Source organism: Melanerpes formicivorus, unplaced genomic scaffold, assembly GCF_026170545.1.
Source record: "Melanerpes formicivorus ecotype bairdi unplaced genomic scaffold, bMelFor1.0.p_v2 SCAF_31, whole genome shotgun sequence".
NCBI lineage: Eukaryota > Metazoa > Chordata > Aves > Piciformes > Picidae > Melanerpes > Melanerpes formicivorus.
Window position 1 is genome coordinate 6,680,632 of NW_027142383.1, and position 22,684 is coordinate 6,703,315.

Sequence of the window (22,684 nt, forward strand, 5' to 3'; positions counted from 1 at the left end):
CCAGACTGACATTGGAACTGATGACCACAAGGCCTGACTAACTGCTTTTAATTAACAATTGCTCTTTTTCTCTCTTTCTAACCCTCTTTGGGGAAAACGGGGAGAGAGGGGGGTATGGGGAGAAACCCTTCCTCCAGACGGAGAGGAGGGAATCTCATTTCTGTGTTACTTTGTTGTATATTTCTGTATATATTGTAAATACTGTACATTCTGTATATATTTCCCTGCGTCTCCTAAACTGCTTTGGAAATACAGCACACAATCCCCTTGCTAATCCGGCTGTGTTTTTTTTTCCCTTTCAATTTTCTTTCCCTTCACTTTACAGGGTGGGGAAGAAGGACCGGCCTTCCCCTTCAACCCTCGACAGATGGTGAATGAACTTTTAATAGAACTAAGGGAAAAAAAGAGGGTGTATCATCTTTGGAAGAAAGGGGCGGCAACCCACGGAATGTTTAAGGATGTTGCCAAATCATGCAGGAAGTGTAGTGAACAATGCTTATGGTCAGGATTGTGCCCCAAACATTTGTGTAGGATATATTTCTCTGTGTGTTAACCCTCCTTTGTTCCCCCTCCTTTCTGGAGGTGGCAGGGGGGGATCCTGGCACCACTGAGTCCAGGTAAACAGCCTACCTGGACGTGGTTTTCATTGTAAACAATCGATGGGGGAATTATGGCAGCCCTAAAGTCAAGGCATTCTGCCCTGCTGACCCAGTTAGGGATGTCAGCCACATGCCAGGGGAGGCAAAGGATGAACACCCACATTCAGTAACACAGATGCAGGTGGGCCAACCAGTGTGAGTGAAACTGCCTTCTATCGGGATTGTACCCATGACGCTGGCTAAGCCCAGGGGTCTATACGCTTGGGAAGCTACTGACGTCTATGGGAAAACTCATCGCATAAGTGCTCGGTGGGTCGTTCCAAGCTCGGCTTTAAACACTGTGGCCAGTTTTGTTTCTCCACAGAGTGACAACGGTGCCAGTGGACAGACTATCCTGGAAAGGAAGACCCGTCACGGGAGTAACAGGGGTCCACCACCGGTCAGGGGGTGAAGACTAGAAAACACTAAGGTCACCGATACTGACCTTAGAATTAACGAGTTCTATCCTGTGTTGTAGCATGCTTTGTTTAGAGTACAGTTGTACACTGCTGAGATATGTATATATATATATGTATGATGTTGTTGTGATGTTTATATATAATGTTTAATTCATCTTTGGTAGAGTATAATCATAAAACAACATATGCCCACATATACTTGCCCATAAGCAGGGGGTGGAATGTAGTGAACGATGCTTATGGTCAGGATTATGCCACAAATATTTGTGTAGGATATATTTCTCTGTGTGTTAACCCTCCTTTGTTCCCCCCTCCTTTCTGGAGGTGGCAGGGGGGGATCCTGGCACCACTGAGTCCAGGTAAACAGCCTACCTGGACGTGGTCTCACCCCTGTAGTACACAAGAGGCAGGCTATATGTTTGTTTCCCTGGGTATAGCATATACTTAGGCCATATTTGGTAGGTGTCACTTCATTGGTTAATCTTTGCGTTAGCAACAGATGCTTATTAGACCAGTATTCACTGGGGCAAATGGTAAATAGGGGTCATTTGGTAAATGAGCCCCTGTGACTGTTTGAGGCTGTGCCTTTAAGAAAGGGAATATGGTGGATGGAAGTTGGTAAATGAAAAGAACAATCTAAACTAATTTCATTGGTAAAGTGGGAGGAAGCACCTTCTGAACTGGGAGTGCAGGAAGGTATACTGGGCTTTCCAGCACTTTTCTTCAGTCTTGCTTCCGCTTTTCCTTCGGGCAGCAGCTTGCAGCTCCTGGGCTTTCTGCCAAGGCTTCGGCCTTGAAACTGATAAAGGCCTGTATTAACTCCCTTCCAATTAACACAAACTGCTTCGAACTTTTTTTCCCCTTTCTCTTTCTCTTCTAACCTACTCTGGGGAAAAGGGGGAGAGAGGGGGAGAGCGGAGGTGGGGAACCCCTCAGCAGAAGGGGGGAACTCTCATTTCTGTGCTACTTTATTGTATATCTTTGTATATATTGTAAATATTGTAAATTTGTATATATTCCCCTTTCCCTTCAATTTTCTTTCCCTTTACTTTACAAGGGGGAAGGGAGGAGGCTTCTTGGCCTTACCCTTCCACCCCACCACAGCCCCCCCCACCTTGGTGTTGGAGCCTCTGTGTGTGCATGCATGCCAGTGCTTCAAGAGGCCACGCGGTCCTTTGCCACCGTCACCCAGCTGCGTGCAGTGCTGTGGACAGCACTCCGTGGGATCGACCACTGTGTGATTCATTGCTGTAGGAGAAAACCTGGTAGCCCGTGCGAACCAGTGTTGCTGACCTGGCACAGCCCCCCCACCGAGCGAGGAACCTTTTGCACCCTGGGAGAGAACAGCAGCCATGCGGTGCAGCCACATGGCCGACGCCATTTCCTGTCTCCTTATTACGGCACATCCGTGCCACGTTCTCCGGACTATAAACATTGTTAAGGAAAGACTTCACAAAGTTCTCAGCTTGTGAGTAAGCCAAGCCCTTCTTTATAAAGCTTCAGTTAGGGTAGCGTTTATATTGCTCTGGGTGGAGGGTTGCCGGTCACTGACCAACCTCTCCCCTGCCACTCTCTGACTCAGTTTCGATTCTAAGTTCTGTGAATCATTTGATTTAAGTGCCCATACATAACATTCTGTAAAGATAGTTCCACTAACCGAATATTGATACCTGTGAAGGGTGACTGTAAAAACCCCGTTACAGAGTTTGTGTATATATATATAAATAAATAAACTTATATTTTCATTGATACATCTGCCGCTCATTTCTGAGGGCATATCCACTACAGGAAGAAAATTAGGGAGGCAAAAGCACATTTGGAACTTAAACTGGCCTCTACTGTGAAGGACAACAAAAAGTCATTCTATAAATACATTAATAGCAGGACGAAGGGCAAGGACAACCTCAACTCCTTGGTTGACATGGAGGGAAATGTTGTATCAAGGGATGAGGAAAAGGCAGAGATACTTAACACCTTCTTTGCCTCAATTTTTGCTAGAAGGACAGAACGTCTTCCTGACAGCTGGCCTGCAGAGCTGGCAGAAGGAGCCAGGGAGCTGCACAGTTTCCCTATGTTCCATGAGGAGTTTGTTGGAAGTCTCCTCAGCAGCTTGGATCCCCACAAGTCCATGGGACCGGATGGGATCCATCCTAGGGTGCTGAGAGAGCTGGCAGATGAGCTGGCCAAGCCACTATCCATCATTTTCCAGCAGTCCTGGTTCACTGGAGAGGTCCCAGAGGACTGGAAGCTGACCAACGTTGTGCCCATCCACAAGAAGGGTCGGTTGGATGAGGCAGGGAATTATAGGCCTGTCAGCCTGACCTCAGTGCCAGGCAAGATCATGGAACAGGTCATCCTGAGTGCAATCACACAGCACTTACAGGATGGCCAAGGGATCAGGCCTAGCCAGCATGGATTTAGGAAGGGCAGGTCCTGCCTGACCAACCTGATCTCCTTCTATGATCAGGTGACCCGCCCGGTGGATGTGGGGAGGCCTGTAGATGTGGTCTACCTGGACCTCAGCAAGGCCTTTGACACCGTCCCCCAGAGCAAACTCCTGGCCAAGCTGTCAGCTCGTGGCTTGGACAGCAGCACTCTGCGCTGGGTTAGGAACTGGCTGGATGGCCGAGCCCAGAGAGTGGTGGTGAATGGTGCCACATCCAGCTGGCGACCAGTCACTAGTGGTGTGCCCCAAGGATCAGTGCTGGGCCCTGTGCTCTTTAACATCTTTATTGATGATCTGGATGTGGGCATTGAGTCCATCATCAGTAAATTTGCTGACGACACCAAGCTGGGGGCAGGAGTTGATCTGCTGGAGGGTAGAGAGGCTCTGCAGAGGGACCTCGACAGGCTGCACAGATGGGTAGTGTCCAACGGTATGAGATTTAACACATCCAAGTGCTGGGTTCTGCACATTGGCCACAACAACCCCATGCAGAGCTACAGGATTGGGTCAGTGTAGCTGGAGAGCAGCCAGGTAGAGAGGGACCTGGGGGTACTGGTCGATGGTAGGCTGAACATGAGCCTGCAGTGTGCCCAGGCAGCCAAGAGGGCCAATGGCATCCTGGCCTGCATCAGGAACAGTGTGGCCAGCAGGAGCAGGGAGGTCATTCTGCCCCTGTACACTGCACTGGTTAGGCCACACTTCGAATACTGTGTCCAGTTCTGGGCCCCTCAGTTTAGGAAGGATGTTGGCTTGCTGGAATGAATCCAGAGAAGGGCAGCAAAGTTGGTGAGGGGTTTGGAACACAAGCCCTATGAGGAAAGACTGAAGGAGCTGGGGTTGCTTAGCCTGGAGAAGAAGAGACTCAGGGGTGACCTTATCACTCTCGACAACTACCTGAAGGGAGGTTGTAGACAGGCGGATGATGGTCTCCTCCCAGGCAACCAGTACCAGAACAAGAGAACACAGTCTCAGGCTGCGCCAGGGGAGGTTCAGGTTGGATGTTAGGAAGAAGTTCTATACAGAAAGAGTGATTGCCCATTGGAATGGGCTGCCTGGGGAGGTGGTGGAGTCGCCATCATTGGAGGTTTTCAGGAGGAGACTTGATAGGGTGCTTGGTGCCATGGTTTAGTTGTTTAGGTGGGTTGGATTGGTTGATGGGTCGGACGCGATGATCTTTAAGGTCTCTTCCAACCTGGTTTGGTTTATTCTGAAAATAAATGGTTTATTCTAAAATATGCTGACTTTAAAGGAGCTACAGAATGGATAGGTCACTGGTCATCTGATATTTGGCAAGTGAACAGCGTCCTGGTCTGTCAAACTATCAGCTGGATACAATTGCTAGGCGAACAATGAACATTACATATTGGTTGGGTAAAAAGACATGATAGATCAGCATTTTTACCTGCTTGATTTACACAGATTGATAACCTTACCTGGTTATAAGAAATTGATCATGAATGGGAATGTTTACTTCAATGGCTACACATATAACAAGGCCATACTGGACAAGCTGATTTATATCAGGAAGGCATAGCCTGAGGATGGCCCGTCTCTGTAAAATTATGTGAACAGATAGGAACAGCCTGTTCCCACTGTTGCCTATGGCTCAACAAGGAGCACTCGGGTAATACACCTCTCTTACATATCCGGGAAGGGAAAACACTGTGGCAATATGTGATAAATAGACTACATAGGCCCTCTATGACATTCAGGGGGAAAAATATATACTGGTAGGAGTAGAAGTTATTTCAGGGATCACCAAGGCCACAGCCATTACAGCTGCCAAACAAGAAAATACAGTTCATTCTGAAGGAGTGGTTTAGTACCCTGCCTCTCCCAGAGGAGATTCAAAGTGATAATGGATCCCACTTTACTGCTACAACAGTACAAGCACACCTTCTTGCTTTGCCCATCCAGTGGGTATTTCATACTTCACATTATCCCCAGGCTACTGATATCGTTGAGTGAACAGACTGGTCAAGCAATTTGCTAAAACTCAGGGGACTGGATGGCATCTACAAATTTTCAGTGCCATCTATCAAACAATAGATGGAGTGCAAATGGCTGCCCTAAAATGAAAGCTTTTTGTGTTACTGTTACAACTATAGCAGCACGGGTGTATCAGAAACCTGGGGAATACGCTAAAGGTTTCTATACAGGGTAACTTGTGTTAATCAAGCAACCACAGCTAGCAATAGTATTAAGCACTGCAAAGAACCTTTATGCCTGGGAAGCAAAATATACTTCTAGAAAAAAATCCATCAAAATAGTACAAGATGGATAATGCCCTCTTCCTAACCTAGTGTGTGCCAGTTAGATAGATGCGTAGCCATTCTCTTTTATATTTTCCAGGTACCCCAAATGTCGGAAAACTGCACCTGGAACCAATGACTCTCCTACACTTACCTTGAGTGTTCAAAGGGATTGTTAGCTTTTGGGTGCTGTGATTTTGTTCCTGATTTGTATATGTATTTGTAAACCAAACGTTTTTGATAGGATAACTTGCGATCATGAACAAAGGTGCTAGCTGCAAGTTCCGCATTGATATGCCTTGTCAGATAACAATTATAGTTGGGGTTGGTAAACAGGACATTTATAGCCTACATTAGGAAGATATGTTTTAGCTTGATAGGCCTATACATGTTATGGAAAGGGATAACATCCTTCTAGAATCAAATAAGGCTGCTTTCTATCACCTCATCACTCAGCCTGTATTGATAATGAGGATTGTTCCGACTCAGATGCAGGACCCTGCACTTGCTCTTGTTGAACATCAAGAGGTTCACCTGGACCCACCTCTCCAGCTTGTCCAGGTCCCTCTAGATGACAACTCATCCCTTTGATATATTGTAATGGGTTGAGGCAAACCCCCTCCCCACCACACGCAGAAATAACGACTCAGACAAACAGATTGCAAAACTGATGGAAAGTTTAAATAGAGAACAATGAGTGCGTGCAGAAAGCTAGGAACACAGTGACAAGAAGAACCCCAAAACAGACCCAGAAAGATCCCATCCCCACCTGAGGGTGCACCCAAACCCCCCAGGGCTCCTCCTTCCCCCCCCCCCCCCACTGCTAGGCTAAGTCTCAGCTGGCCAGATCTGAGACTGCCCATCCCCCCGTGGCCTTGGGCCTAGCCAGGCCCATGGCCAGGAGATCTCTCCCCCAGTTACCGGGTGTCGGAGAGGAAAGGAAAGAGGAAGTGCCAGACCCCGCCGTAAAATTTATAGTGGTGCAAGGGATCATGGTAGAAATACCGAATTTCCTGTGTCCACCCACTGGGCTGGACTTCTGGACACAGGAAACACCCCTGTAGCAGAGGGCACCCAGCCCAAACTACAACACATATTGACAGCACCACTCAGCTTGGTGTCATCTGCAAACTTGCTGATGGTGCACTTGATCTCACTATCTATATCACTGATAAAAATATTAAACAGTACAGGTCCCAGTATGGACCCCCAAGGGACACCACTTGTCACTGCTCTCCATCTGGACTTCCATCCATTGAGCTCTATTGACCATCCAGTCAATTCCTTATCCACTGAACTGTATCTCTCCAACTTGGCAAGTAGTATGTTGTGGGGGACCACGTCAAAGGCCTTGCAGAAGTCCAGATAGATCACATCTGTGACAGTTTTAGGCTATGCATTTAAGAAGGACAGCTACTGAAACACTCTGGCTGAATGTTTTGGTGTAAAAAGGAAAACAAAAGATAGTTCTAAATGAATTTCATTGATAGATTGGTAGCAATGTAACTTTAAGCATCTTTAGTTTTAGTTTAGTTTGTGTCTCAGTCTGTTTTGGTCTGAGTCTGAACAGCTGTTTTTCTTTCTGTGCTTGGCGCTGACCTTCAACTAATGAGATAAGAAACTAATTCTTTTTCTTCCCTTAGCATACGCTTTGAACTAACAGAATTCCCCCCTTAATAATTACTTTTCTCTCTCTAACCCTTTTTGGGAAAAAGGGAGGAAGGGGGGAAAAGGGGTTTTGGGGGGGAGACCCTCCTCTGTCAAGGGGAGGGGAAGGTTTTCTGAGTTACGTTCTTTCTTCTATATTTTTGTATATACTGTAAATACTGTATATTGTGTATATATTCATCGCATTTCATCCTGCTTGTAAAAATATAGCTTTTCCATCTGCTCCGACTGAGTTAGCTGTGGTTTGTGTGTGTGTGGGAGAATTGAACTTCTTTCACCACCACAACATCCATAGGTCGCCTCTTGTCCACTGAAGTAGTCACTTTATCACAGAAAGCCACTAGATTGGTCAGGTAGGATTTGCCCTAGTAAAGCCATGCTGGCTGTCTTGCTGGAATCATAGAATCACAGAATGGTCTGGGTTGGAAGGGACCTCCAAAGGTCATCTAGTCCAAAACCCCTCTGCAGTAAGCAGGGAACTCCTCAACTAAATTAGGTTGCCCAGAGCCCTGTCGAGCCTCACTTTGAATATCTCCAGGGATAGGACCCCAACCACCTCCCTGGGTAACATGTCCAGAATCTGAGGGGCTAGAGAGGCATGTCTTTACAAATAGTCATGAAAATATGCAGCCTGAAATAATAAAGAGAACTAGGAAGAGCACTGTGAGAGACTAAAAGTTTGTCTCTCTTGGTGTGACTCAACAAAGATAAAATCACTTGATGCTTGCCCAGACAATAGCTGATGTGTGTTGGGCAGAGCCACTGGAACGACTCTTGGAAGGTGCAAAGATAACATTGATCACTGGACCACAGCTGGCCTCACAACAATGGACTGAGGCCACCTTTGGGAATATGCATAAGACAAGATAATCTCCACTCATCAAATACCCTGGAAAGGGTGACACAATGGATTCACCACCTGTTTCCTGATGTGTAATGAGTGTGGGGGCATGTAGATGGAGAAGGAAGAGGTGGAGGCCCCCCCCCGCCCCCCCATCCAGACCTCTGCCCAAACACACAGGAATGCACAGAAAGATTTCCTGGGGAACGATACCTAAATATTTACCTAAGGCCTGGCCCCTGATTTCCTGAGGGACAATACTTGGACACATACCTAAGGACTAAAAGCTGTATAAAAGACTTGAGCTACTACTGGCTTGGCAGAAGAAAAACAGAGAACCAAAAACTCAGATGAAGGAAAACACAGGACAATGCCCTGAGAAAGTAAGCATGAGAGATGGAAAAGCCCGGGACAATGCTGCTCCGAAAAGAGGCCATGGATCCTGGAAGAAGCAGACTGAACCTTCTCTCCATGTCCTAAGATCTGCCTGCTGCCACTCAAGGAGCTGAAGAAGCTGCCCAGAGGACCACATCTCTTCTCCAGCCAGCGCCTCAGCACCCTTTCTCTACAGACCCAACATCTCCTGCAGTACCTTTCCTCCACAGACTCAAACTGTCTTGAGGGGGTGAGTAGTGTGGTAATATAATTGCTCTTCTCTCTCTCTTCTCTCTCCCTCTCTATTTTCTCCCTCTCCCCTTCTTATTTCCACTTTAGTTATGTAATAAATAGTCTAGCTGTTGATATTTTGGCCTCATTTGTGCCTCTAATTTCACAACACGGGAATATTCAAAAGAATTTGAGTCTCTTTCCCTCTCCGGACTGAGACAAGCACAAAAGCGGGAATTGTTGGAAAATGTTTCCAAATTTTGATTGGCTGGAACAGCTTATGCGATCTCAGCAATTTTACCTCATCCTTATTGCCTGTAACTAACACATAGTCTTTGCATCCTTATCACTGAATCCTCCCCATGTATCCTTCATTAACTAACAAGGTCATATTTTGCCTTTTGTAGGGAAGTTCACTGCTGGCTGAAGCTGGGTGCTTCCTCGCCTGAGGGTGTGAAGCCTGCTGTAGCTTGCCAAACCGGTTAGGTGGCTGCCTGCAATTCAGGGTCCCTTCTCAGGTTTCCCTCCTTTAGGAGCGGTGAGGGGGGAAGAGAAGCTAAGTCTCCACTGTGTGGGAGCTGCTGCCTCTGGGTGCCTGGAGCTGTGCAGTCAGGTTGGTTTCCCAATGCTGGATGGCTGAAGCTTTCAGTTTCGGGCAGACTGTGATCACAGAGCCCTAGTCAGGACGAGCTGTTTTCGCTCACAGGCTGCTGTATAAAAATCCGCTGGGCACTGCTTGTCAGTTTGATCAAGCAGGGTGGGGGAGGCTGATTCCCATGGATCATAAAATAATTTACTGGTCCTCCGAATGCTTTAAAAAAGGCATTCAATTGCAGTTGCACCTTGAAGGCAGATATGGATTCTATTATATGCAGCTGTGGTAGTGTGAAGGTTTAATCCTCTCACCACATAAAGCACAGCTAAACTCAGTCAGAGAAGCAAATGAAAAGCTGTATTTTACAAGCAGAATGAAATGCAATGAATATATACAAAATATACAGTATTTACAATATATACAAAAACATACAGGGAAGAACGTAACACAGAAAAACCCTCCCAAGGAGAATCCTCCCCGCCCTCTCTTCCCCCCTTTCTTGTCCAAGTTAATTGGACAGAAAAAGGATTAAAAAAGAAATGGATATTAAGGGAAAATAATTAGTTCAAAGCAGTTGTTAAGAAAGTTAGTTTTCTTATAAGTTTCAGACCAAGGTTAGTTGCATGCAGGCTGTCCAGAAACAGAAAAGCAGAACAGACTGAAAACAGACTGTAAGTTCTTAGTTACATTCTACTGATCTACCAATGAAATTCGTTTAGAATTATCTATGTTTTCCTTTTTACACCTAAACATTCAGCTAGAGTATTCTGTAGCTTGTCTTTTCTTAAAGGCACAGCCTAAAACTGTCACAGCAGCTGGAATAAATCATGAAGTCTCTGGTTCTGTGCCTCTGACTTTACTAGTTCTCTTTCTAATTGAAAAAAATTTTGGTCAGAATTTTTTAATTCCTCCAGCATCTGGACAATGCAGGACCCCATTAGCACAGCATGTTCGCTGCTGGGTGTGGTGAAGGCACCATACACTCCGAATTATGCCCCAAATACTGAAAACTTTTCCCAGCATATTCAGACATATCCCCCTCTTCTAGCCTCCTTTCTGGAGGGAGTAATTAGCCTAGAGCTGAGGGGAGCAAAGGCCAGGGCATCAGCCAGGTGGCACAATCAATCTCACCTGCATTCTAAGGGGTAAACAGCTACATGCACCCATCACATGGGATGCTTGTGCTACTGCCTAGTAAGGGCATAATTCTAGCTTCACACTTTCTATAGGCTAAAGCTGGTTCTTTATGAGAGTGCCCATTGGCCAAATCCGGCCTCAAGAAACTTACAAGTATTACTGCAACTTGTAAACAAGTTGCCCTCTCTTTTTGCCCGAGCTCTGTAAGCACGTTGCTTTTGTGCTTAAGCTTTTGATGCTAAGATCCATAGGCATTGCTAGTAAGTCTTCTCACTCCCACATGCAAGCAAACTAGTGGCCTCTGCAAGACAAGGAGAAGCCAACACCCAGTAAGGCCCGTCGAGCCTCAGCACTGAGAGTCTCCAGAGGAGGGACCCTCACAGAAAGCCCTAGGAGCTACAGCGTTGTATTGCCAGCCCCACCGGTCGGAATAAGAGCCCACCATGTCTTCAAAAGGACTGGACCCCCGAGGGTAAGACTGCCCAGTTGACAGGGAAGGGACAAGCTGAGTTCAGCAGTCCAAATGGCCCTGGGATGGGTTGTCCAGGGAGGTGGTTGAGGCTCCATCCCTGGAGGTGTTTAAGACCAGGCTGGATGAGGCTCTGGCCAGCCTGACCTAGTGTGGGGTGTCCCTGCCCATGGCAGGGGGGTTGGAACTAGATGATCCTTGTGGTCCCTTCCAACCCTGAATGATACTATGATACTATGAAATATCTGCCTCAGCCTTAAGCAGCAGACTGACAAGCCACAACCATGTGTACCGGCTCACATAAAGCAGGAGCAGCACCTAGCCACATGCCTGTATGACCCTGCCATTGCGGGGGAGAAGAGAAGCCGCCATTCTGAATGTTTAAGGATGTTGCTAGGTCATGTAGAAAAAAAATTAGAGAGGCAAAGCCCATTTAGAGATTAGACTAGCCACTGCTGTGAAGGACAACAAAAAATCCTTCTACAACTATATTAATAGCAAGAGGAGGGGCAAGGACAACCTCCACTCCTTGGTGGACACAGAGGGGAACATGGTAACAAAAGATGAGGCAAAGGCGGAGGTACTTAACACCTTCTTTGCCTCAAATTTTAGTAGCAGAACAGAATGTCTTCCAGACAACTGACCTCCTGAGCTGGCAGATGGAGTCAGGGAGCAGTATAGTTCACCTGTGATCCAGGAGGAAGTAGTCAGAGATCTCCTTAGCCGCTTGGATTCCCACAAGTCCATGGGACCAGATGGGATCCATCCTAGGGTGCTGAGAGAGCTGGCAGATGAGCTGGCCAAGCTGCTCTCCAACATTTTTCAACAGTTCTGGCTCACTGGAGAGGTCCCAGAGGACTGGAAGCTGGCCAACATGATGCCCATGCACAAGAAGGGCTGGTTGGATGAGCCATGGAATTACAGGCCTGTCAGCTTGACCTCAGTGCCAGGCAAGATTATGGAACAGGTCATCTTGAGTGCAATCACTCAGCACTTACAGGATGGCCAAGGGAACAGGCCCAGCCAGCATGGATTTAGGAAGGGTAGGTCCTGTGTCTCCAACCTGATCTCCTTCAATGATCAGGTGACCCGCCTAGTGGATGTGGGGAAGGCTGTGGATGTGGTCTACCTGGACTTCAGCAAGGCCTTTGACACTGTCCCCCACAACAAACTCCTGGCCAAGCTGTCAGCTCGTGGCTTGGACAGCAGCACTCTGCGCTGGGTTAGGAACTGGCTGGAGGGCTGTGACCGTTTTAGGCTGTGCCTTTAAGAAAGGGACGGTGCTGGAACACTCTGGCTGAATATTTTGAAAACATTGATATTCTAAATTAATTTCATTGGTAGAATGCAACTTTAAGTTTTAGTTCAGTTTGAGTCTCACTCTGTTCCAGTCTGTTCTGCCTTTCCAGCCTGTCTGCTTCTGAGCAACTAGCCGGAATGACCTTGGATAACAGGTAAGAGGACTAAACCCTGCATGAGGCCTAACAAAATTTCATCCTTATTAATTACCTTTTCTCTCTCTCTAGCCCTTTTTGGAAACAAAGGGAGAGACAGGGGGTACAGAGTGGGATCCTCCTCTGTTTGGAGGAGGGAGTTTTGTTCTGATTATTTTCTTTGCTGTGTATTTCTGTATATATATTGTAAATACTGTATATTGTGTATATATATAACCTGCATTTCATCGTGCTTGTGAATACAGCTCTACCCTTTGCTTCTCCGACTGAGTCAGCCATGGTTTCTTTCTTTGTGGGGGAGGGAGAGCTGGGCCTTCCCTCACCACCACAAGGGCCAAGCCCAAAGAGTGGTGGTGAATGGTGCCACATCCAGCTGGCAGCCAGTCACTAGTGGTGTCCCCCAAGGATCAGTGCTGGGCCCCATGCACTTTAATATCTTTATTGATGATCTGGATGAGGGCATTGAGTCCATCATCAGCAAATTTGCAGACAACACCAAGCTGGGGCAGGTGTTGATCTCCTGGAGGGTAGGAGAGCTCTGCAGAGTGACCTTGAGAGGCTGGGCAGATGGGCAGAGTCCAACAGTATCAGATTTAACACATCCAAGTGCTGGGTTCTACACATTGGCCACAACAGGCTGGGGTCAGAGTGGCTGGAGAGCAGCCAGGCAGAGAGGGACCTGGGGGTACTGGTTGATGGTAGGCTTAACATAAGCCTGCAGTGTGCCCATGTGGCCAAGAAAGCCAATGGCATCCTGGCCTGAATAAGGAACAGTGTGGCCAGCAGGAGCAGGGAGGTCATTCTCCCCCTCTACACCGCACTGGTTAGGCTGCACCTCGAGTACTGTGTCCAGTTCTGGGCCCGTCAGTTTAGGAAAGATGTTGACTTGCTGGAACATGCCCAGAGAAGGGCAACAAAGCTAGTGAGGGGTTTGGAGCACAAACCCTATGAGGAGAGGCTGAAGGAGCTGGGGTTGCTTAGCCTGCAGAAGAGGAGGCTCAGGGGAGACCTTATTGCTCTCTACAACTACCTGAAGGGAGGTTGTAGACAGGCATCAGCTGGTCTCTTCTCCCAGGCAACCAGTACCAGGACAAGAGGACACAGTCTCAGGCTGTGCTAGGGGAGGTTTAGGTTGGATGTTAGGAAGAAGTTCTATACAGAAAGAGTGATTGCCCATTGGAATGGACTACCCGGGGAGGTGGTGGAGTCACCATCACTGGAAATGTTTAGGAGGAGACTTGATGGGGTGCTTGGTGCCATGGTTTAGATGGTGTTGGATGCGATGATCTTGAAGGTCTCTTCCAACCTGGTCTGGTCTATTCTATTCTATTCCTGCCACTCTGTGCCCTGTGGACCCCAGGGAAATCCAGAGCTCCATCTGTGCCTGTGCTCCAAAGCTAGGACCACTCCAAGAGGGTCCCGGCCCTGAAGCCTGTTGCCACGAGGGCCTGCCCCATCCAGGGATCAGCCCTACTGGCCTTGCTGGGCCAACCCCACAGGACCACTCCCCACAGTCTGGAGGGAGCCACCTGAGCCCTGCTAAGGGAGCCTGCCCACCAGCTAGCCTATGTTTTGCCCCCTCTCCGCTGCTGTGGGAGAAAGCTGAATCCACCATCGCCATCCAGAGGGAAGCCCCTGAGGGCCCACCAGCCACTCTGCTGCAGCCTTAGCCCCAGAAGCCCCTGGTGACAGCAGCTTGCTGCAGCCTATCAAGTAACCTCTCTACAAACACGCAGTGCATGTTTCACATGCTTTGCACTCACTAACATTCAGTTTAAAGCACCCGTGCCTAGCAGCATAACATTTCCAGTTCAAGCCTCTGACACATTGTAATACTTTCTCTGTACATAGTTAAAGCTGCCAGCGTCTTGTTGAGTCTCTGCCTGGTGAACAAGCGGTAGAATTGCACTCTTCGTTCCCTTAATTGGAATTCTGTAAATATTCTAATTGGGTCCAATTGTAAATATTAAACCACTTATGGGATCTATTTCACAATTGTGCACTAGAATCTGTATATAAAATATTGATTAATCAGTTAGCAATAATTTTAATAATACATTTAATATTTATAATTCATACTTCATAATTAATAAATTCATAACCTCTTCATCACACTGGGTTCACTAGCACTCTCAGCTAGCTTTTCAAAAGCACGATCTGGATTTTTGCAATTTTCTTTTGCCCATTCTAAATCTGAAGTTGTAATTATGTAACCCAAATTGTGGAAATATTCCACTGCTGTACACCCTGTTCACTGTACCAGAAATGTCATAGTTATTAATATGAATTATTATATAATAATTATTATTATAATAAAAATTATTAATCACGTTTAAACAGTGTATATATATGCAGATTCTAGTGTACAATTGTGGGTATAATTCTATAAACTGGTACAGTTTAACAATTTTGAACCAAATTAGAAAAATACAAAATGGTTATTCAACTAGAGAACTAGGGTGCAATCTGCAATTTGTCCACCAGGGGTAGACTCGGCATACACCTGGCGACTGAATACAGTGGTGAGGCTAGGTATCAGAGCACATACAACTAAAGGAACCTTTCAAAGAAACTTAAACCAATTTTTTACTCACGAATTATGGCTCTGGGCATAACTGGGCACTGCTGCTTTATAATCCACAGGTTACATTACCACATGGGCTAAAGCGTGGGGATTTTTAAAGAGAACCAAAACTGGTGTTAAACGTGTGAGCACTGGAAAAGATACAGTTTCACTTGCTAAACTGGTTGTCAAGCTGGTTGCTGCCAAGGCTCAAGGGGCTCAGTGGGTGCTGTGGCTGGCTCCAGGGGCAGTCCCTTACAGACATGGTGGAGGCAGCTTTCTCCCGCTTCTGCGGGGGTATGGCACGGTGGCTGCATAATTCTGGGCCTAATGTACCCTTTACCACAGTTGCCAGTGAAGACGGATCCAAAACAGTTGTTGAGAATCTCAGCATTCTCCTTGACCATTGATACTAGTTCACCACTGTTACTCATTGTGGGGGTATGCTTTCTTTAACCTTTCTTTTGTGGTTAACATACCTGTAGGATATACTGAAATTAAAAATTTATTTGAAAGGTATACAAACAATAACTAGTTGCTTAAGTAGCACAGTAAAGCAAGACCCCATACACCAGTCTTAATCTGAGAATTTCTTATAATTGCCACCACTCATGGCATAATGCTTCAGCTGGGGCTGCCTCCTGCACTTGCAATTATGAGAAAGGCTACATCCCTGCCTACGGGAACAGCATTTCCTACAACATTTTGATTTAACTATGCAACCATGAGGGTGAAATTTAAACACAAACAGTTATATCACTTCAGACATTTAGTACCTTCAACACTTCCAGAAGTTTAAAGACTGAAAGCCTTCTCACATGCCTGAGAAAAAAAAATTAGCTTAAAAACCACCTTACCTCATAAATGTTGGGGTGCCACATTTTAGTCAGGAATCTGAAGGTAGGTGGTGAATATGGATAGTCAATAGGAAACTTAATGTGAGCCTGGAAAAAAAGCAAAGTTTTTGTTATGAAATAGAACAAAGAGAGATCAACAAGCAATCATTGCAGTGAAAACCTAGAAAAAAACAATTTCCATTAAGTCTATTAAATAGTTGATTTTATATATCAGTGCACATGTAGATGCATAGTATAACTCTTCACAATTTCTTATGCTCAAAAACTGAAAACCAGGCCTTTACCTGGGCTGGTAATGCTTAGGAAAAAAAGTCAAAGGGCATTTATCAAGTCCTAATTCAAGCAGGACTATCCAACAACTATTGTTCAATGGGATAAAATAGATTTGAAAAACTAGAACTCAAAATATAATTGCCATCTTGCTAACTAAAAACATTTGCTAAGGTGTGCTGGGTTACACCCATCCTAGATGGAGGGCTGAGAGCACCTTGCTCTTGCTCTCCCTCTCCCCCTCCCCTCCCCCTTCCCCTCCCCCCCCTCCCCTCCCCCTTCCCCTCCCCCCTCCCCTCCCCCTTCCCCTCCCCCCCTTCATCTCCCCTCCCCCCTTCCCCTCCCCCCTCCCCTCCCCCCCTTCCCCTCCCCCTCTCCTCCCCCCCTTCCCCTCCATCTCCCCTCCCCCCCTCCCCCTTCCCCTCCCCCCCTTCCCCTCCCCCCCTTCCCCTCCCCCCCTTCCCCTCCCCCTTCCCCTCCCCCTCCCCCTCTCCCCTCCTTCCCCTCCCCCCCCCCTTCCCCTCCCCCTCCCCCCAGAGCCAGGAGGAGGGGGTCTCCTGAGTCAAAGATGGTCTATTTCAGTCTGCCTTCCCGCCCAGCAAGCCTATATAGAGGATGACACTGCTACCATTTGCTCTTTTTCTCCCTCACCTGCTTGAAAGAGCATCAGCTGCTGCTGGTTTCCTGCACTGACCATGTGGCTGGGCCTGGCTTCCCCTCTCTAGGCTGTGTCCATGCTTCTCTAAAGGACTGAAATCCATGTGTATCCAGGGAAATACAAGGCCATCCAGGATTGGTTTTGTATATTCTCCTATTTATCATTATCCCATACACTTGTAAGCCCTCCCTGTTGCTAATATATATGTATATACTTTGTTAAAAAATTTACTTCGCCTGTTTCCAAACTGACTCCAGATGGCTTCTTTTTTTTGGTAGATCCATCTCCATCCCTTTTCCCTACCCTACTTTTTTTTTTCTTTCCCTTTTCCTTATTAGGGGAGGGGGGGGGGGTGGGGGAGGAATTCTTAATTTGCTATCATGTGAGCTCTTAAACTCCAGCTAAGGCTCAAACCACAATATAAGGTGATCTGATTTACAGAACCATAGAATGGTAGGAGTTGAAAAGGATTTATGGAGATCATCTGGCCCAACCTGCCTGCTAGAGCAAGTTCATCTAGGTCAGGTTGCAAAGGAATGAATCCAGATGGGTTTTGAATATCTCCAGAGAATGAGACAATGCAAACTCTCTGCAAAGCCTATTCCAGTGCCCAGTCACCTTCAAGGTAAAGAAGTTTTTCTTTATGTTCAGATGGAACTCCGTTTTCTAGATTGTCTGTTGTCCCTTGTCCTATCACTAGATGCTACTGAAAAGAGCCCAGCCCCATCCTCAACTTCCAGTGCTCCATATCTGTTGTATTGGGGCAACTGGGAAGGTGAGGGAGGTCAGAAAGAAGTTCGCCTACCTCCCCGAGCAGGGATCTGTATCCATTCCCCACCTTTTCTTAGGCCGCTTCCTTCTGTTTGATGAATAGAATAAACCAGGTTGGAAGAGACCTTCAAGATCATCACGTCCAACCCATCAACCATTCCAACCCACCTAAACAACTACACCGTGGCACCAAGCACTCCATCAAGTCTCTTCCTGAACACCTCCAATGATAGTGACTCCACCACCTCCCCAGGCAGCCCATTCCACTCTCTCTGTATAGAACTTCCTCCTGACTCTGACCGTTTGAGGCTGTGCCTTTAAGAAAAGAGACAGTGCTGGGACACTATGGCTGAATGTTTTGGAATACTAATGAAAACAATCAGATATTCTAAACTAATTTCATTGGTGGATTGGTAAAATTGAATTTTAAGTTTAAGGAAGGGAATTGGCAGGTCTCATCAACAGGGCTTTAAACTAGTTTCGAAGGGGGAAGGGGCTGCAACTAGTCCCCTCAGGCACAAGTCTGGGGGCGACAAGCTAGAGTCAGGGGTGAAACCAGCAGCCTAGCTGAAGTGCATGTACACTAATGCACGAAACATGGGTAACAAACAAGAGGAGCTGGAAGCCTTGTTGCAGCAGGAAAGTTATGATGTAGTTGCCATCACAGAGACGTGGTGGGACGACTCACATGACTGGAGCGCTGCAATTGATGGCTACAAGCTCTTCAGGAGAGACAGGCAAGGAAGAAGGGGTGGAGGGGTGGCCCTGTACATCAGGGAGGCACTAGATGCCATTGAGACGGAGACTAGGGATGATCGGGTTGAATGCTTGTGGGTAAGAATTAGAGGGAAGACCGGCAGGGCAGACACACTGGTTGGAGTCTGTTCTAGACCACCCAACCAGGAGGAAGATGTTGATGAAGCATTCTATAGGCAGCTTAAGGCTGTCTCAAGATCTCCAGACCTTGTTCTCATGGGCGACTTCAACCTGCCTGACATCTGCTGGGATCTCAACACAGCAGAGAGGAGACAGTCTAGGAGGTTCTTAGAGTGCATGGAGGACAGCTTCTTATCCCAGGTGCTGCAAGAGCCTACCAGGGGCAAGGCTATGCTTGACCTCCTCTTCACCAATAGGGAAGGGCTGGTGGGTGATGTGGTGGTCAGAGGGTGTTTGGGGTCCAGTGACCACGAGATAATTGAATTTTTGGTTTTTGGTCAAGCTAAGAGGGGCAGCAAGAAGACCTCCACTCTGGACTTCCGGAGGGCAGACTTCGGGTTACTCAAGGAACTAATTCAGAGGGTTCCTTGGGATAAAGCCCTTAATAATAAAGGGGTCCAGGAGAGCTGGACCTACTTCAAGGAAGAATTGTTGAAGGCTCAGGGACAGGCTGTGCCAATGTGCCGGAAGATGAGCCGCCGGGGCAGACGGCCAGCCTGGATGGTTAATGAACTTTTAATAGAACTAAGGGAACAAAAGAGGGTATATCATCTTTGGAAGAGAGGGAAGGCAACCCACGGAATGTTTAAGGATGTTGCCAAATCATGTAGGAAGAAAATTAGGGAGGCAAAAGCACATTTGGAGCTCTGGCCTCTACTGTGAAGGACAACAAAAAGTCCTTCTATAAATATATTAATAGCAGAAGGAAGGGCAAGGACAACCTCCACTCCTTGGTTGACATGGAGGGAAATGTTGTATCAAGGGATGAGGAAAAGGCAGAGATACTTAACACCTTCTTTGCCTCAATTTTTGCTAGAAGGACAGAACGTCTTCCTGACAGCTGGCCTGCAGAGCTGGCAGAAGGAGCCAGGGAGCTGCACAGTTTCCCTATGTTCCATGAGGAGTTTGTTGGAAGTCTCCTCAGCAGCTTGGATCCCCACAAGTCCATGGGACCGGATGGGATCCATCCTAGGGTGCTGAGAGAGCTGGCAGATGAGCTGGCCAAGCCACTATCCATCATTTTCCAGCAGTCCTGGTTCACTGGAGAGGTCCCAGAGGACTGGAAGCTGGCCAACGTTGTGCCCATCCACAAGAAGGGTCGGTTGGATGAGGCAGGGAATTATAGGCCTGTCAGCCTGACCTCAGTGCCAGGCAAGATCATGGAACAGGTCATCCTGAGTGCAATCACACAGCACTTACAGGATGGCCAAGGGATCAGGCCTAGCCAGCATGGATTTAGGAAGGGCAGGTCCTGCCTGACCAACCTGATCTCCTTCTATGATCAGGTGACCCGCCCGGTGGATGTGGGGAGGCCTGTAGATGTGGTCTACCTGGACCTCAGCAAGGCCTTTGACACCGTCCCCCAGAGCAAACTCCTGGCCAAGCTGTCAGCTCGTGGCTTGGACAGCAGCACTCTGCGCTGGGTTAGGAACTGGCTGGATGGCCGAGCCCAGAGAGTGCTGGTGAATGGTGCCACATCCAGCTGGCGACCAGTCACTAGTGGTGTGCCCCAAGGATCAGTGCTGGGCCCCATGCTCTTTAATATCTTTATTGATGCTCTGGATGAGGGCATTGAGTCCATCATCAGTAAATTTGCTGACGACACCAAGCTGGGGGCAGGAGTTGATGTGCTGGAGGGCAGAGAGGCTCTGCAGAGAGACCTCGACAGGCTGAACAGATGGGCAGAGTCCAACGGCATGAGATTTAACACATCCAAGTGCCGGGTTCTGCACATTGGCCACAACAACCCCATGCAGAGCTACAGGCTGGGGTCAGAGTGGCTGGAGAGCAGCTAGGTAGAGAGGGACCTGGGAGTACTGGTCGATGGCAGGCTGAACATGAGCCTGCAGTGTGCCCAGGCGGCCAAGGGGGCCAATGGCATCCTGGCCTGCATCAGGAACAGTGTGGCCAGGAGGTTAGGCCACACCTTGAGTACTGTGTCCAGTTCTGGGCCCCTCAGTTTAGGAAGGATGTTGACTTGATGGAACGAGTCCAGAGAAGAGCAACAAAGTTGGTGAAGGATTTGGAACACAAGCCCTATGAGGAAAGACTGAGGGAGCTGGGATTGCTCAGCCTGGAGAAGAGGAGACTCAGGGGTGACCTTATCACTCTCGACAACTACCTGAAGGGAGGTTGTAGGCAGGAGGATGATGGTCTCTTCTCCCTGGCAGCCAGTACCAGAACAAGAGGGGACAGTCTCAGGCTGCACCAGGGGAGGTTCAGGTTGGATGTTAGGAAGAAGTTCTACACAGAAAGAGTGATTGCCCATTGGAATGGGCTGCCCAAGGAGGTGGTGGAGTCGCCGTCATTGGAGGTGTTCAGGAGGAGACTTGATGGGGTACTTGGTGCCATGGGTTAGTTGTTTGGGTGGGTTGGATTGGTTGATGGGTTGGATGCGATGATCTGGAAGGTCTCTTCCAACCTGCTTTGGTTTATTCTAAATAAAGGTTTATTCTAAATAAAGGTTTATTCTAGAAGACAGACTGAGGGAGTTAGGTCTGTTTAGCCTGGAGAAGCGGAGATTGAGGGGAAGATCTTAATGCTTATAAATGTCTGAAGGGCAAGCATTAGGATGATGGGCCCAGACTTTTCTCAGTGGTGTCCAGTGACAAGACAAGGGACAATGGACACAAACTGGAATAGAGGAGGTTCCATGTAAACATAAGGAAAAAAATTCTTCACTGCAAGGGTGGCAGAGCACTGGAACAAGCTGTTCAGAGAGACTGTGGAGTCTCTGTCCTTGGAGGCAGTCTGTAGCATCCAGGTTGGAAAAGACCCTCAGGATCACCAAGTCCAACCGATAACCCTACTCTACAAGGTTTACCCCTCAACCATATCCCCAAGTACCACATCCAAACCACCTTTAAAGACATCCAGGGTTGGCGACTCAACCACCTCCCTGGGCAGCACATTCCAGTGCCTGACCACTTTTTCCCTGAAAAAGAGTCACTGACTCTTTGCAAGGCCCTTCTGATAAGCTGAATTGGGGGTGGGGAAAGGAGGATAATTTGAGTTTGGATAATTTCCATGAGCTGGTTCCCACTGCATGGTTTCACATCTGTCTGCTGGGTAAGCAGTTGGCAGCACCATGGGCACAATGGCAGCCCATTTGTTTGACAAGCTGTGGACAAGCATCCTATTTGCAGCACTGTACCACCACACACCACTGCTGCATCCCTCAGATCCTCTGGGACAACTTCCTGAAGGGCCGCATGAAGAACTGGCTCCATGTTGGACAGACAGCATCTCTAAGCTAGGCCTATTCCTGGAGCTGGCTCCTGGAGGAGCTTCACCCACAGCTTCACCTGAGCAGCAGAGCAGGCACATGGGGATGGGAATGGTGAGCATAGGAAGCTGAAGGCAGCATTATTCCTACAGGTCCTCACCTGATTACATCCTGGGAACCACAGAATTGTTTTGGTTGGAAAAAACCTCTAAGACCATTGAGTCCAACCATCAGCTAACAACACCCCCATGCCCACCAAACCATGCCCTAAAGTTCCATCTCTACGTGCTTCCTGAACACACCTCCAAGGATGGAGACACCACCACCTCCCTGGGCAGCACTCCTCGGTTTCACTCTGACATGTGAAGTGATTAAATGCTTCAGACTCCAATTAAACAATGTGACCGTTTTGGGCTGTGCCTGAAGAAGTCTTCAAGAAAGGTAACAAAATCATTGACATTGTTCTGAATGCAGGATTTGCCATCAAGCGAGACAAGGTGAAAGGACCTACCACAGAGATCCAATTTCTGGGAGTGCGGTGGCAGGATGGACGCCGACACATTCCAGTGGATGTGGTAAATAGAGTCTCCACCATGGCAAATCCCATGAACAAGCAAGAAACCCTACATTTCTTGGGGATAGTGGGATTTTGGAGATTGTACATTTCTGGATACAGTCAGATTGTGAAACCTCTGTATGATGTGACTCGAAAGAGAAACTATTTCCACTGGGGGACTGAAAAACAAGCAGCCTTAGACCAGATAAAAAAAGAGGTAGTTCAAGCAATGGGTCTGGGACCTGTCCGAGATGGTCCAGACATTAAGAACATTTAGTACACGGCTGCAAGTGACAATGGTTTGACCTGGTGCTTGTGGCAA

The 22,684-nt window shown here is 47.6% G+C and overlaps 1 protein-coding gene across 1 annotated transcript in view; it reads right to left on the reverse strand.

The window, feature by feature from the left end:
• The window catches only part of UBE2R2 (ubiquitin conjugating enzyme E2 R2), a 249,773-nt gene that overhangs the window by 74,194 nt on the left and 152,895 nt on the right, over positions 1-22,684 (reverse strand). Inside the window, exon 2 of the mRNA XM_068155303.1 lies at positions 15,946-16,032. Within this exon, the coding sequence (XP_068011404.1) occupies positions 15,946-16,032 (87 nt within the window). The remainder of the gene's footprint in view (positions 1-15,945; positions 16,033-22,684) is intronic.